The sequence below is a fragment of the Quercus robur genome, chromosome 2 (assembly GCF_932294415.1).
Source record: "Quercus robur chromosome 2, dhQueRobu3.1, whole genome shotgun sequence".
NCBI lineage: Eukaryota > Viridiplantae > Streptophyta > Magnoliopsida > Fagales > Fagaceae > Quercus > Quercus robur.
This window is the reverse complement of record NC_065535.1, coordinates 34907613-34925170: the sequence shown is the minus strand read 5'-3', so window position 1 is coordinate 34925170 and position 17558 is coordinate 34907613. Positions and strand designations below refer to the sequence as shown.

At 32.8% G+C, this 17558-nt stretch overlaps 1 protein-coding gene across 1 annotated transcript; it reads left to right on the top strand.

Annotated features, from left to right (window-relative positions):
- The first annotated feature begins 2297 nt into the window (after positions 1–2297).
- On the top strand, positions 2298–6337 carry LOC126713482 (sucrose transport protein SUC2-like). The gene is made up of 4 exons (XM_050413234.1): positions 2298–3694; positions 5315–5378; positions 5473–5516; positions 5908–6337. The coding sequence occupies exons 1-4, from the start codon at positions 2486–2488 to the stop codon at positions 6091–6093; spliced, it is 1503 nt and encodes a 500-aa protein (XP_050269191.1). The 5' UTR covers positions 2298–2485; the 3' UTR covers positions 6094–6337.
- The last annotated feature ends 11221 nt before the right edge of the window (positions 6338–17558 follow it).

Below are 17558 nucleotides of genomic sequence, written 5' to 3'. Positions count from 1 at the left end.
AATAATTAGTCAGCATACGATATAACCAAAATATAAAACTATTTTGTAACAAAAAAAAATATATAAATATTTATTTGAAATCTGGTAATTATGGTAATTGTTTATAACTCCTACAATTTTAAGAAAATATCATATGGCATATAATTTAATGTATGGTGCAAATATATATAGAAGGTTTTTATAAGGAGTCTTTATAGAAAAATTTAGGCGAAACTACGTTGTTATTCCCTGAAGTTTACCTATTAGGTACTTTTGGTCCTTTAGGTTTCAAATGAGCCCTACTGGTCCCTAAAATTTAAAAAATGAGCACTATTGGTCCATCTGTTAACTTCCGTTAGTTTCATTGTCTATGTGTCTAACGAATTAATGAGATGGCAAATACTAGAGATGACACATCAGTTTTTAAAAAACTAAATTGCCAAATCAAATTTATTCATGTCAATTCATCTTAGTTTAAAAACTAAACAGAAAAAAGATCAAAAATTAAAATAAAATAAAATAAAATAAAATAAAATAATTATCTTCAAAAATTCCCAATCTCATCATTCATTCATTTCTAGATTTCCTCCTCATTGCGGCACCAATCTTGAAGTACACCTAGATTAGGGATTGGGCATCGTTATCTCCTTTAGCTACTTCCCAATCATCAAGAATAATAGTCACTAAAATGATAGTAATTCATGATCCTAGAACCAAAATCTATTTTTGAGCAGCATCCATGTTGGTTTTTATTCGCATATTATGTCTACTTAAAAGGAAGATAAGTAGAACTTATTAATGTGAAAGCAAAATGGATGGCACACTTATAATCAGCATCTATCCTTGATTCTCTTGGTTTCTTCCCTTTGTCATCTTTATGCCTTTAGGTACTTATATTGTCTAAACACTTTAAAAAAAGTATAACGACACATCGATGAGATTAACAGTGCGATTCAAGATTAAGGTTGGCGGTGTGAAAGAAATCTGGAATGGACGATGAGAATGGGGATTTTTGAGAATTGGCTGTTTAGGTTTTAATCTTTTTCTTTTTAATTATATTTAATTTTTAGTTTTCAAAACAAAAATGAATTAATATAAATAAATATGATGTGGCAATATTGTTTTTTGATAACTAATATTGTATTTTCCATGTCATTAAAAAAATGTCACATCATTGTTCCGTTAGACACATGAACAATAAAACTAATAGAAGTTAATAGAGGGACTAATAGAGCTTTTTTTTTAAAATTTAAGGACCAGTTCATTTGAAACTTGAGGGACCAAAAACGCTTAGGGTCCGTTTGGATACAACTTATTTTTGCTGAAACTGAAAACTGAAAATACAATAGCAAAATAATTTATAAATGTATGAATAGTACCATGGGACCCATTTTTAATATTTTTTAATCTATGAATAGTGCTAAACAGTGCTCAACAATACGTGAACAGTACTCTTGTCCTAACATTGTAGTTTTGCCAAAAATTTAAACCAAATAGTCTCGAAAAGTGCGAGTTTTCAAAAACTTAGGGCCCATTTGGTATATGTGTTTAAAAATTGAAAATTGTTATTTAAAAACTTTTGTGAAAATACGTGTAGGTGAAAAAGTGTGTGGAAATATGTGAAATATTGTTTAAAAAAATTGTTGTTTAGAAACACTCACCAAACACCCCCTTATCTTGTAACATTAGAAAAAGTTAGGGATAAAGTCAAAAGCTTTTAATGAAATAAAGATTTTCAAAAAAAAAAAAAAAAAAAAAAAACCGTATAGATATATCATATAGATATACCGTATACAGATAAATACAGATAAATATTATATTAGTTAAGATGAGTTGTTAGACATAGTTTTAAAAGTACAACATTGCATATGGTTTTTGGAAGTAACAATGAAGATGATAAATAAAACAAATTATCATACCCTACCCATGCTACTGAGCAAGATTCATGACAACCCAACAGACCTCTGGAAGAAATACTATATATATTCCTAACATATATCTACCATTTATTTAATTTAATAGAATTAGTTTTAAAAATATATAGTTATGGGAAGTATCAATTTAGACACTCATATATAATCCTATGATGATAGTAAAGCAAGCTTTTTTCTGTCAATACTAAAAAAGACCAGATTCTCCCAAAAAAAAAAAAAAAAAAAAAGCCTAGGAAAGAAATTAAGCCTTTCTTCCGAACCTATATCTTTATATCTATATAGTATCATTTATTAAAATGTGGACCCCTTCATAAATTCAAATATGGAGAAACCAAGAACTACACAATTTACTGTCGAAATAAAAGGAAAAGAGTCTTTAAGACGGTGATACACGCGTAGGCAGTGACAGTGTTTTCATTGTAAACAGTAAAGTTAAATGGATAAGGCACAAAATTAGCAAAGCCCACCGGCCTAAATTGCCTCCACACTCAAATATAAATTTGTATCAAGCACATACCAAACTCTCTCACTCACACACAAACAAAATCTAAGAAAACAGTCTCTTCTCTGCCATGGAAGTTGAAAGAGCTAGTTCTGAAAGCAAAGCGAGTCCCGTGAGGAATATCTTTCTGGTGTCTTCAATAGCAGCTGGGGTTCAATTTGGATGGGCTCTACAGCTATCTTTGTTGACCCCATATGTTCAGCTTTTGGGTATTCCTCACAAATGGGCTGCTTTCATTTGGCTCTGTGGTCCTATCTCCGGCATGCTTGTTCAACCCATAGTTGGCTATTACAGCGACCGTTCCACCTCTCGTTTCGGTCGCCGTAGACCCTTTATTGCCGCCGGAGCTGCCCTCGTCGCGGCCGCTGTTTTCCTCATCGGATATGCTGCTGACTTTGGTCACCTCTCTGGTGATTCCTTAAACAAAACCTCGAAGCCACGTGCAATCGTTGTGTTTGTGGTTGGGTTTTGGATCCTTGATGTTGCTAACAACATGTTACAAGGTCCATGTCGTGCTTTTCTAGCTGATCTTTCCTCAAATGACCAGAAAAGAATGCGTATAGCCAATAATTTGTTCTCTTTCTTCATGGCTGTTGGTAACGTATTAGGCTATACTGCTGGTTCACTCAAAAAACTCTACACGATTTTGCCTTTCACACACACTAAAGCTTGTGATGAGTATTGTGCAAATCTCAAGACTTGTTTTTTCATCTCTATTGCATTGTTGTTAACTTTGACCACATTGGCTCTCACTCTGGTGAAAGAAAAAACATTTTCAGAACCAGAAGTAGATTCTGCAGAAGAGGTTGTTAAAGTACCATGTTTTGGTGAAATGGCGGGGGCTTTCAAAGAGCTTAAAAGACCCATGCGGATTTTGCTCTTGGTGACATGTTTCAACTGGATTGCATGGTTCCCTTTCCTTCTATTTGACACTGATTGGATGGGGAGAGAGGTGTTTGGAGGTGATGCTACTGCGAAAGGAAAGCTGCTGGACTTGTACAACGTGGGTGTACGCACTGGTGCATTGGGGTTGATGCTTAACTCTGTGGTGTTGGGTTTCACATCTTTAGGGGTGGAGCACTTGGCGCGTGGGGTCGGGGGAGTGAAGCGTTTATGGGCTATTGCTAATTTCTTGCTAGCTGCGTGTTTGGCCATGACTGTGTTGGTTACCAAGTTGGCCGAGAAGGCTCGCAATGGTCATCCGGTGGCGACGACACCACCGGGAGGCATTAAGGCCGGCGCTTTGGCTCTCTTCGCCGTGTTGGGTGTACCGCAAGCGGTAATTAAGCCTTTCTACTCGATATAAAACGTATCTCATGCATTGCATGTATTTATTATGTCATAGTTTTTTTTTTTTTTTTTTTTTTGAGGGGGATATTATGTCATAGTTGAAGAATTAGACATTTGAATTGCTTTTGTTATAAAAATTATCCACTAATATTGTTTTATGAGACATTTTTCTTGCAGCATGCATGGGTCCCACAATATTGTGAGTAATAGGTTTCAAGAGATATTTCTCCTTAGTCAAAATCACTTTGAAGTACAAGTAGAACTTTTTTTTTTTTTTTTTTTTCTTTGGGAGAAACAAGTACAAGTTGAACTTTAAGACCTTGACCGACATATATCTATTTGTCATATATCTAATAGTATATTATAGGTCATGTTAATGAGGTTCTTAGAAAGTTTATTAATGGGTAATTTTAAAAAAAAATTCAATATAAATTTAATAAAAAATATAAAAAACTGTCAAAAAGTCAGAAAAAAATTTCCATAAAAAGTTTATACTTATCATAATATGTGGGTCCTACATGATTGTGCATCTACACGCTATGATAGTACATAATCAATGCATATATTAATTACTCTTACCCAACACAACAATAATAATAATAATTCTTTTCTAGGTGATGTTAAAGATAATATAAATTAATTTTATTATATAAATCTTATAAATTAATTCCATTTATTATTTTTTTTTAAAGTAATTTAAACAATCATTTATCATGGTGTTTAAATAGTACCAATTATATGCTTACTAGTTTCTCCCAAAAAAAAAAAAAGTTATATGCTTACTACATCACTTTATTAAGTTTTTTTTTTTTTTTTTTTTTTTTGGGTAAGATTTGTAAGATTGAGATCTCGTACATCAACACCGGATGTAATTAGATCCAAATCCAATATGACAAATAAAAAAAAGTTAAAAAATTAACTTTTATAGCTTCCATTAGATTAGAGATCATTTGATATTGCACAAGATGTCGATCCAAATTTGTAATATCATTTTTCTTTCTTTCTTTGTTGATTCTTGTTATCTTTGCATGTTCTCTAGATGTGTTACAATTCTTTTTCTCACTTCCTCCCGATTTCTATTTTTGGCCCCATCCTACTTTGTGAGCCACACTTTGCCTTTTCTTTCTCTCTCCCCTATTATTTAATTTGTAATTCATTTTGATAATGATGATTGCGTTTACGTTACAATTCTTTGACATGAAAGAGGGAGACAGAGAGATCTATAGTTTTTGGAATTTAACGCTTAATCCTTGTCACTTTTTGAATTTTATGTCAAATTAATTAATGTCATTATGTTACGCTAAAATTATTTAGTACATGCCAGAAGATCTGTATTTTAGTGAGATTACCAAACAGAATCAAAATTCAAACCAACCATCATTCTAATAATTGAATTTAAAAATAATAATAATTCAATACTTCCCTCTTTCTCAACTATTAAATTATAAATAAATAAAATAAAATAAAAGGAAAAAAAATGTTACTTTTTAAGATTCAAAATAAATGTTAAAGCTAGAGTTAAATGAATTAATGTAGGGACAATATTCAAATAAAAGGAACTATTTGTTAAGAGAAAAATAAATAAAACATTCCTTGCATATTGGTGCAGGTGACTTATAGCATTCCTTTCGCTTTAGCTTCCATATTTTCTAGCACATCAGGCGCGGGCCAAGGTATGGTTTCTTTTATCCTATATATATATATATCCAAACTAATTCTTTGATTGCTTTGAGGTATATTTCTCTTATAAGTGTTGGATCTTTGCAGGACTTTCTTTGGGAGTTCTGAATCTTTCAATCGTGATACCTCAGGTAGATTTCACTTCAGTTTGCTTTATTCTTTTATCTTTTATTTTTCAGTCACATTTCCCAGGTTTTAGTTACTTCAACTCATAAAGTTTTTTTTGTTGTTGTTAAATAGATACTTTAATCCGATTTTTTCCTACCCTAAACATATATATCATAACGGAGGGGGCAGTTTTTTTTTTGAAAGGATAACGGAGGGGGCAGTTTAGATATTATTGTATCTTTTTTTTAAAAAAAAAAAAAAACTTCCAATCAACACATATGTATTTAATGGTGTTTTTAATAAATTTTAAATGCCCGACCTCAGCTTTTATCTTATATAATATATTTTTTGGATTAATTAGTATTTGTTTAATAAATTTTGAATTCACGACCTCACCTTTCACTTTTTTTTTAGATGATCGTATCGGTTACTAGTGGACCCTGGGATTCCTTATTCGGAGGTGGTAATCTACCAGCATTCGTGGTGGGCGCTATTGCAGCTGCGATAAGTGGAATATTGGCACTCACCATGCTCCCATCCCCACCCCCTGATGTTAACAATTCCAAAAGTGCAAGGCCTGTCATCACTGCCTGTCATTGAGAATTCCCAAGTTCTTTTAGGTTCATCCCCCACTTTTATTGTGGGACGGTTGTAATAGAATAATTATTAGGTACTCCTAGATAATGGTAATATGGTCTTCACTATAAATATAAGAAGAGGAAGCAACATTTAATCATATTCAGGAAAAACTTAATAATTTTCCATTGTAATAGACATATGTGTCCTAAGGTCACCAAATGCTATCACAGCCATTTTTGTCTTAATGGCATCAATGGCTACAAAATCCAAAGCGTCAATGGCTGCATCATGTGTGATACTGCTTTTTTTTTTCTTTCTTTTTTTTGGTCTGTAATACTTTCATGCCTAATAGAAGGAAGGAGAATATGGCATAGTCCTTTTTTTTTTTTATCTGTTTTTATTTTTGGTGATTTTAAAAACCATATCCCATGTATATATATTGTGGTGATAAATGTAACTTTTTTCATCTCATAACCCCAGTCAAGATGATGGATTTGTCCAATAAATACTACAAATATAATGAGACAATCTAAATATAAATTAGGCCATATTTTGGTAAACATATGGCCAATTGGGCAAAGAAGAAAGGAGCTTGTTTAGTCCACATTGAGTAGCATAAAAACTTCAAGACTGGAAAGTTCGTTTGTTATCCCAAACTGGAAAGGTAATGCTCATTACAGTGTATTTAGTATTTATAGACTATCTTGCTTTGAATTTTTAAAGTAGTTGCAACTTGCAAGTGATAACTCAGTTTGTATGGCATTCTTTGTAGTTTAAGTTTGTAATTCGAATCTCACCTCCCTAGTTAGTGTCTATCTAAAAAAAAAACAACAAAGTGGGCTTGCCAAAATATAGACAATATAACTTGATCAACTTTCTAGTGGGACATTGTTATGCTTAACAACTTGTCAGATTATTCGGTGCATGTCAAAATACTTATAGTTTAGTGATATTATGGGATTTCCTTTGGTTAATCCTTGTGACCTTTTGAATTTTATGTCAAGTAAATTAATGTCATGTGTTACACCCAACTTGTCAATATGTATGCCAAAAGACTTGTATTTTATTGGCATCATAAGATCTCCTTTATAAAGAGAATCTAGGTTCAAATTCCTCCTCCCTAATTCAATGTACCTGAAGTACCACACATTTTTCTTATATAAATATGAATCCCACATATAGGTCTAGCATCTAGAATCTAATCACTTATAGGTTCCACATGTAAAACATGCATTTATATGAACAAAAGATGTACTATACCAAATATACTAAATAATTGAGTAAAGCTATATATACACAATAATTTTCACAATAATTGAGTTAATAGATTTTTGTTAGTTCTCATTAGGATCCACTACTGATATCACCTTATCATTCACCATTATAGACTAATCACCTTCACAATTGTGAATAATTTCTCTTACCACTTATCAAAAATATTACGATGCACTTTACTTATTGAGCTTTTCAAGATTCGTAACAAATTTTAAAGCCATAGTTGTATAAATAATGTAAGGAAAATATTTGAATTAAAGACCTATTAAGAAAGAAAGAAATAAAATATTCCTTGTATATTGGTCAAGGAAGTCAATACCGTACTTGAGGCTGTACCGATTTGGCCAGTGGTACGATATATTTTGGATATCGGTTAATATCGGTGTACCGTTTTGGATTTACCGCTATTTTTTACTATTTTATACAATATACAAAGTTATATTTCTAATAACTCAATATATCACATTGGTAACTTTTTATATTTTTTGATGGAGTTATTAACTTTTACCACAACTCATTATATGATAAGTTGTGAGGGGTGAAAAAAATTGTGAGTGTATGTGGGTTCACATTTTCATCACTTACAACTACTCACACGACAACTTATGGCAAAAGTTGTTTAAAATGTTGTAATATTAGCATTGTTCTAAATATAAATTTGTTGCAATACCTTGGCAATATGGCAATACATGTACATTATGTCACATCATGTTGGCCTCAAAGGCCAAAGCTGAAAAGAAGTGATGGAGAGCTTTCACGTGGAGAGCTCATCTTTTATTCAAAAATTAAAAGCTTTCATTATTTCCAATGCTAGGCAGCTAGTGTCAGTGTACTATAGTCACACAAAGAGCTTAGGAAACTTAAAAAACAAATACAAAACAAAGAAAGAGAAAGTGAGAAACCAGACACATACATAACAAAGTTCAGCAAAAAAAAAAGAGAGGGAGACGAACAGAGAAGAAGAAAAAAAGGAAAGAAGAAGAAGAAGAAGTAGTTGCTTCACGGTGCCACCCCTGCTTCGTCGTCGTCTTCTTCCTTTTCTCCTTCTTATTTGTTTTGTTTCTTTACAAATGAGACTTTTCGTGTTTCGGCCCGGTATCCATTTACTGGCTGAAACAGCTGGATTTCGCCGGTACAACCGGTATACGGCCGATACGGCTGATATTTTTTCCGGTATGAAACAAGAGGGTTATTTGTACCAGTGCATTGGCCGGCACGGTATATACCGACCGTACCGGCCGGTACGGTACGGAATTAACTTCCTTGATATTGGTGTGTGTGATTGATTACTTATAACATTCCTTTTAAAGCATTCATTTTGCTTTGGCTTCCCTATTTTCTAACATATTTCTTTTTTTGATATACACCACTGTAAGTTTCTTTAAAAAAACGTTCTTCCCTTTCCCATGTGTGTGTGTTAAAAAATACCTAGTATTCTCCACAAAAAAAAAAATTCTAACATATTTGAGATGTGCCAAGGTGTATCCAAAGTTCCAAACTAATAGCTTGTTTGGATGGATGGGGAGTAGAGTAAAGGAAGAAAGAGTAAGTTAAATTACCTTATTTGAATGTTTTTTAAGAGAGGAAGGGAAGGGATTTGGAGGGGTTTGAAGGGGTTCTAACTATTTCTAACCCCTCATTTTTAATTTCTCCAAATTGGAGAGATTTGGAGGGAGACCGTACCGGCCGGTACGGTACGGAATTAACTTCCTTGATATTGGTGTGTGTGATTGATTACTTATAACATTCCTTTTAAAGCATTCATTTTGCTTTGGCTTCCCTATTTTCTAACATATTTCTTTTTTGATATACACCACTGTAAGTTTCTTTAAAAAAACGTTCTTCCCTTTCCCATGTGTGTGTGTGTTAAAAAATACCTAGTATTCTCCACAAAAAAAAAATTCTAACATATTTGACATGTGCCAAGGTGTATCCAAAGTTCCAAACTAATAGCTTGTTTGGATGGATGGGGAGTAGAGTAAAGGAAGAAAGAGTAAGTTAAATTACCTTATTTGAATGTTTTGTAAGGGAGGAAGGGAAGGGATTTTGAGGGGTTTGAAGGGGTTCTAACTATTTCTAACCCCTCATTTTTAATTTCTCCAAATTGGAGAGATTTGGAGGGAGAGTAGAGCATGGAAATGCTTGACCAAATGAATTACCAAATTTATCCTTATCATATTAACAAAATTACAAACTATGAAAAGACTAATTATTCCCCTCCCCCTTATTTAATTTTAAAAGTATCCAAATAAGGTGGAGGATAACCATTCCCCTCTACTCTCCTCTCCCTCCAAACTTCCAAACATAGCATAATTCTGGGAATGTTGTGAGGTATATTTCTCTTAAAAGCATTGGATCTTGCAGGACTTTCTTTAGGATTACTGAAACTTGCAATTGTCATACCACATGTAGATATGACTCTAATTTGCTTTATACTTTTATCTTGAATTGGGGAAAAAGAAAAAGAAAAAAAGGAAAGAAAACTAGATTATATGCATGACCAAGGTTTGTTAATTCATCTTTCGGTTACATTTTGTGGGTTCTAGTTATTCAATTGATAAAATCTTTAATTGAAGAATAAAGGATTTTGATTTGAATTCCGTCAATGCCAAAAGCCAAAAAATATTTTCTGATAGACATAAATCATAAGGGAGTAGACATTTCAAATAATATTGTATCTATAAAAAGAAAAAAAAAATCTCAATACATTTCATTGGGTATCTACATATGTATTTAATATTATTTTTTTCTATGTTTGATTAGTTAGATATTCACTAATAAATTTTGAATTTATTGCCTCACCTTCCACCTTGTAGTATATTTTTCAAATGCTGGTAAGTGGTAACTTGTCGGTGGGGTTAGGGCTACTACTCAAAATTTTTCACCAAAAAAAAAAAAGCTACTTTTTAACTTTTTAAAAGAATATATGTACTTTTTTCCTCTACCACCAGGTAAACATAATTTTGCAAGTCATTTAGATAGGGTTACAATCTTGTTAGTGATAAGTTGTATATATCACTAACTTAATTTAATTGGACATTTACAAACTTAATGACAACTATTTTAACAATTATGAGAGAGAGAGAGATTCTAATTTTTTTTTTTCTGAAAAAAAAAAAAAAAAAAAAACTCTCTTTTTAGCTTACTTTGGAGGTGATGGTAAAAGGAGACGTCACCACTAGCCTCCAACATATTTGCAACATAGTAACACACCTAGAGCTCATCCAATGTGAGCCTGAGTGGCTTTGACTCTTCTTAATTTCTCTCTTTCTCTATCTCTCTGATTTCTTAATTTCCAACGTCCAGACTTGCTGAGTTCAATCTATTTTGCTCTCTCTCTTTTCTTAGCTTCTTCAACCCAATTGTTTTTTGTATGCATTCAATTTTGAGAAATTGTTTGTCTACCTTTTAGCAACCTTAACCTATTAGTAATTCCTTCTTTTATCACACTCATTACCTTAACCTATTAGTAATTCCTTCTTTTATCACACTCATTATACTTAATAGGTTATAAATTAAGCTGAAAATCAGAAAATAATACACTTATGGATTCTATTATTGAGTTATTACGTAGTTAACTTATATATTGAATTGTTTCTATAGAAAAAATGCATAATGCCCAATAGAAGGAATTAGGTCGTCCCTTTTTTTTTTTTGTATCTGTTTTTATTTTTGGTTATTTCAAAAACCATATCCCAATATATTGTGATGATAACTGTAACTTTTTCCATCTCATAACCTCAATCAAGAAGATGGATTTGTCCAAAAAATACTTAAAATCTAATGAGACAATCTGAATATGGATAAGGCCATATTTGGGTAAACATATGGCCCACTGGGCATAGAAGAAAGAAGTTCTTTCAGCCCATAATGGACCGACTAGCATCAAAAAACTTAAAGATTGGAAAGGTCGGTTGTTATCAACGCTTATCTTATCCCCAGCTGGAAAGCTAATGCTCATTAAATCAGTGATGCCTATTTTACACTCAAATTGGGCTTGCCAACAAATAGATACTTAGAATGTCAACTTTCTGGTTGGGCAACTCATGTAATTATTGCCTTAATGGAAACGTCACATTTTACAACCTCCATAAGGTAAAAAATTGTAATTTGATCGTTCAATTTTCAAATGCTAGATTGAAACCAAATTTAGAAGTTCTAACCATTAAAACGACATATTATGTGCTTAAATCAGACCATCGGAACAAAAGATGTAGCCAAATCAAGATTTTAACATTTGGTGCACATTCTTAAAATTGAGATTGATCAAATGTAATTATAATCAATTAATTGTTATTGGTTCTTAAGAAGTTATTTTTAATTAATTCCGTGTCATGACTTTATTGGTTTAATTTTAAAGCAAGGCTTTGTATTGATGCCTTGGATAATTAGGTAATCTAGTTGTTTTAAATGAATGATTAGTTATCTTTTTATTGAAGATAATTAGGTAATACTTAAAATTTAGGCAAAAATACAATTTACACATTATAAATTTGGTGAATTGTTATTTTAGTCTACCAACTTTAAATTTTCTATTGATTTTAGTTCTCTTATCAAGTGCCACTTGGAAAGAAATTGTTGACTCTCCTATCAATTAATTCACAGGGTCTGGCTTACTTCAAGTACTTTTTTTTAACTAGAATCTCCTTTTGTTTTAATGAGAAACTGTCACATCATCTACTAACTAAATAAAAAGTGGAGATTAAAATCTACTACCAGTACCACTGGCCATTGTATAATTAAAATAAAAAGAGACCTCTAGTTAAAATAATACTGAAGGTAAGCCAAACCTAATTCAAATCCCTCTGTTTTGTTTATGGTTGATTTTGAACTGATCTCAACGATTGGACTAATTGGTGTTCAATTGCTCCAACTCAAAATTTAAATATAAAGGCCCAGCACTAGCAGCATAATTTCTTGTCATGACTTGGGCCTAAACCTAACATAAGTTCAACTAAGTAGCCCCATCTAAATCTGGCCCAAACCCAAAAATCAGACGATCTTCTTCCTCTTTACAACAAATTGCCCTATCAAAAAAGTGGATTCAGAAGATGATTCTATTTCTTCCGGTTAGATTAGTTTTTTTTTTTTTTTTTTTTTTTTTTTTTTTTTTTTTTTTTTTTTTTTTTGAGAAACATTCCGGTTAAATTAGTTGTTGATCATAATTTATAAAATTTATCACTAAATTATTTTTAATTTAAATGGAGTGCTAATAGTGAATAATACTATATCATGCAATAATGTAAGTCGAATTCTGTCATTAACGGCAATTAAAAATTGTCACGTATCAAATGAGACCCCCAAAAGAAAGAAATAACTTTTTCAATCAAATTAAGTAATTAAAAACAACTCTAGTTAAAATTCATCCCAAAAATATAAACAAAATTAGGGACATTCATGTCGATGGTGAAGTTTTAATAATTCTTCATATTCCTTGACACTATATTTGGAAATTTATAAAATAATGAAATGAAATGAGTAGGCCATAAATGAAATGAGTAGGCCATGAAGGAAGAGAATATCTGAATATGGTGTATTAACTCTAGTGTATTTGAAAGTTTATAAAATAAAGAATGGGAAAAAAGAAATATATGCTTATAAAAGAAAAAATGGAAATGAAAGATAGGGATAACCAATAACATATATACCCTGGAATGCTCTATTTGTTTTGATGGAAAACATTCTATAAAGATAGTTTTCTGTATTTTCTAATGTTTGGTAACATTAGAATAAATGAGTCGAATAAAAACTATATTTAGTCAACATAAAAAGTATGGCTTATTTAAAAGATTGTTTTCTACTAATTTTTTTTTTTTTTTTTTTGAAAACAATTCTATTTCACAGTAAACTAAATAAGAGATTGTTTTTCAACTTATTTAAGGTTGCTAATAAACTTAGGAAAATAAGATAGTTTTATAGAAAATATTTTTTAGAAAATAACTGATTTTCTAGAAACATCATTGCAAAAACAAACAAAACATTCATCTTTTATTTTTATTTTTCTAAAATAGGGATTAAATCAATATTTTACAATTATTTCATTAAAGAAATGAATATTGCTTACAGTTTTGTGAGGAATACTAAAAGGGAGTGGGAAATGAAATGAATATTCTATGTGAGAATTGTGATCAAACTGAGGGTTAGTAATATATTGTAATTATCTCTCAAAAAAAAAATTAAGCCTTAATTATTTGGGTCCTACAATAGAAAATTTCATTGTGGCAATTTTAGTGTAGATATCATCCTCATAAATTGAAAGACTTGCAAATAGAGTCACCACTTAGTATTTAATTACAAGTAAAAATTAAGAAAGAAACCCAAAGATTATTAAAGGTAAATTCAACGCTTAAACTATTTATAACACTTTTGAGTTGTTTAGCAAAAAATTAAATGTTTATAACACTAGTATTTCTATTTTTGTGTGTGTTATAATAAGTATTACTGTTTACTAAAAAAAAAATAGGGATATTTATCCTACATCGGTTGTGTGTATCTAGTGTTTGCTGTTTATAACTCCAGTCTACAACTACAAAGGTTAGGCCCTTTTGTAGTTGTACTATGGTTATATAATATTATTATAGACTTGGTTTAAAAAACTAGTATTACTTAGACGTGGCAAAATAGGCGGGTCAAGTCAGGTCAATTGGATTTGTGAGTCAAACGAGTCATTTTTAAACGGGTTAATCGAGTTGCTGGTCAATTGGGTTAAGGGTCAGGTTGGGTTGGGTTCACCTTGTTAGGTTCCAAAGACTTAGGTTTTTATGTATTTAGAACTCTAATGTGTATTGTTGGCAAACCATGATCAAAACAATATGTTTAGTAATGTTTAGACTTGCTCAAAGTTGTATCTTTTATGTAAAGTTGGAATCGAGCTGATGCAGAAGTTACTATGCATTTCGGCCTGGCTCGATCGATCGAAGCTCAGGCAGAATGCGTTTTTTTTGCAAAATTCCAACTCAACCCTAGTTTGTTTAAAACGTTTAGGGTTTTCTAATTTATCCTAAGTATAAAAGGCAAACCCTAGCCACGTTTTAGTGTTGCTTATATTGCTGTTTGTGTAAATCTCTTGTGAGATCTAGAGGAGCTTTCCTTTACACAAACTTAAGGTTTTCAAGGAGGAGATATTATCTACACCTTGATGATCAACTTAGTTGCTGCCATTGAAGCTTAAAGAAACACAAGCAGGTGTGCTTGTATCTGGTGGTGAATCCAAGAAAGAAGGAGTCCATGGATTCGGAGCTTGCACGTGGTCGTGTCAGTAAGTTCTACTGGTGAGTAGCAATAAGAAGTCGAGCGTGAGGGCTTGTAAGTCTTATTGTATGAACTTCGATTCTTTCAAGATAGTGGATTCAGGTTTACCTCGAGGTGCGCCCAGGTCAAGGCCATAGGTCAACAGGGATAGGGTCATACATTATATCACAAGGCTAGGGCCTAAGGCCCAACGGGCTTGGGGCCCCGCCCTGTGCGGCACCACAAGCCTAGGATCCTAAGAACAATGGGCCTGGGGTCCTGTCTCGTACAATAGCCCCCCCTTGATTCGTGTTTGGATCCCAAGGACGAATCAAGGATGACAAGCGCCAAAGAGCTCTCGAGAAGCCCAGACGTTAGATACTGAACAGATAGGATGGTCATTAATGCGCTCTAAAAATGGGCATTATGCCAGGGTGCCAGGATTAATCGCCATCATAACCTGGCAATTCCCAAAACGAGGTCGCGCGTGTGGGGATTACAAAAAGAATTCAGAAGGTTTTTCTTGCCTCTCTCCCCCATTAAATGCTCCTATCCTATAAATAGTCCATGTTCTTTCCTCAAATCACTTTTTGCTTTCCTATTCTCCAAAATTTCTCTCTGCCGAGCATTCTTCCCCCGTGCATAAATCCTTCAATCAAGATCACCCCTTCCTAGAGCCCACAGTAAGTTTCTCTACTCCTTCCTCTTTCAATTTTTTCCTTCGCTTTAGAGTTTAAGAATGGGATTTTCCCATCTTCTGTCCACTGAGACGTCCTTAGCTAACTTTAGAGAGGTTTTCAACATCCCTGGGGATGTGGATGTGGCTTATTGCCATGAGGGCAACATTGCTCTCCATCGTCATTTTGGGTCCAATACAGCGTTTTTCCCTTTGATGGCTATCCTAGAGGGAGGGGTTAGTTTTCCCGTGGACCTTCTCTTACTTAGTACTCTTAGGTTTTATGGTTTGTGTCATGACCAACTTCCCCCCAATTTTTACCAAGTCGTAAGTTACGCCAGTAGGTTAAATCAGATATACAGGTTACAGTTAAACCACCATGATATAAACTTTATGTATAGTTTGTGTGACAATCTCAAGTCTAAAGGCTAGGGATGTACGAGTATGGCTTATTTCATGCCTACTCGATTCTAACAGAAACTCAGCTGGGAAACACGTTAGGGTAAGCGGTAACTGGCTTGCCGACAAGCTCCCCTGCCTACTATCATCGCGTGAAGTTAGTCAGCACCGAGCACTTTTGTGAGAGACTGCGCCCCTGGCCCGTTTTTATGGAATGTTGGGCCAAACCCACGTGAATGGGTGGAGTCGTGTTACTGCCTCTCAAAATGAAGATTCAACTAGTTATATTTTTCCCTTTAGATTAAGGATTTTACAATGGAGTCGTCACTTATTTAATTATTGGAAAAATAAAAAAACCATAATTGAAAAATTCCTCATTTTATTAATTTGAAATTGAATTTACATTGATTATAGGAAAATTATATGGCTTTGGTCCTAGATACAATCTAAGATAAAGTACATGGCTTTATTTCCTAGTTACAATCTAAAAATCGAAAATTACATAGATAAACATTTGATCTACTAACCCTTGACCTAAGCTTGGAGGCTATATTACAAGGCAGGAAGGTGTTAGGCACCCACCTTACCCGATGAAACCGGTCTTCTAGACTATGGTGGCCAACATTCATATCACATCATCCAATATGTTATCAATCAATTTGCATGTTGAATTTAATGTGTGTGCATGTGATAAACTCTAATTCAATTTATTAAGCATTGCATTTGGATTGAAAAATAAATTCTAGTGAATGCGTGTGGATGGTGATAATCTAGATTCAATGATTTGAAAGAATTATTAAACAAACATGTTTTTCATATTTTTGATGTGGATTTAAGATTAAATCTAGTGATATGCATGAACATGCGATGAACAACCAAAAACATGTGAAGAATACATAAGAACAATTAAGAACATTCAAACATATTCAAGAGAATTATCATACTTTAATCTTAAATTCTCATCATGGCAACATAAACAAACAGTTAGGGAAGGAGATTATACCTTCATGCAAGATCCATATAGTAAAGGAGGGGACTCTTGATGGAGGTCCTAAGGGTGGAGGAAAAGAAGAGTTAGGAGAGGGAGAGTGAGTCTCACTCAATACCTTGAGTTTCAGGAAGACCAAGATATGACAAGGTTACTCAACTTCACTAGAACTCAAGAGAAGAGAAGAGAGAGGAGTTTTTTTTTTTTTTTTTTTTTTTTTTTTTTTTTTTTTTGTCTTGAAATGAAGGAGATGAGGGGTTTATATAGTAGTGGTGGAGAAAATATGAATGGAATGTCATTTAATGGGGGTTGACAAAGAATCATGAACCTAGACCTCATTTTAGCCTTTGGGGAAATTTGGTGCATTAAATGTGGAGATTGATGAGAGTGAGAAGCAAGCAAAGTTCGGTTTTCCCGTAGCCGCTGTAACAGCATGTAAAATCAACTTCTAAAAATCATATCTGACTCAATTCTGATTGGAATTGTCTCATTCTTGTGCTCAAATTGAAGCCCCAGATGTCTAGTTTCTAGGAAAATTAACCTCATTCACAGATTCAAAATATTCTGAGAGATATTGATGAAATAGTGAACAAAAGTCATTTGTTAGAAAATGGTTTCAGCACAATTAATATTAATAGGTCCCAAATTAGCTCCCAATTAACATTGAATGGCTCCAATCACTCCCATTTCAGACTCAAATGGTTCCAAATTACTCTAATTAAAAGATAATTGTACAAATTACTCATTGAATAATTAATGTTTAACTATCTAGTTAATTAGGTATGTGCAACCCTACCATATAATGTAGTCCTAACCAATCAAATTATGACACATCATTGATCTCAAATTGATTATACTTATAACCAATTGAAATCAATTATTCATAATCACATATAGTAGGACTTAATTTGTGATGAT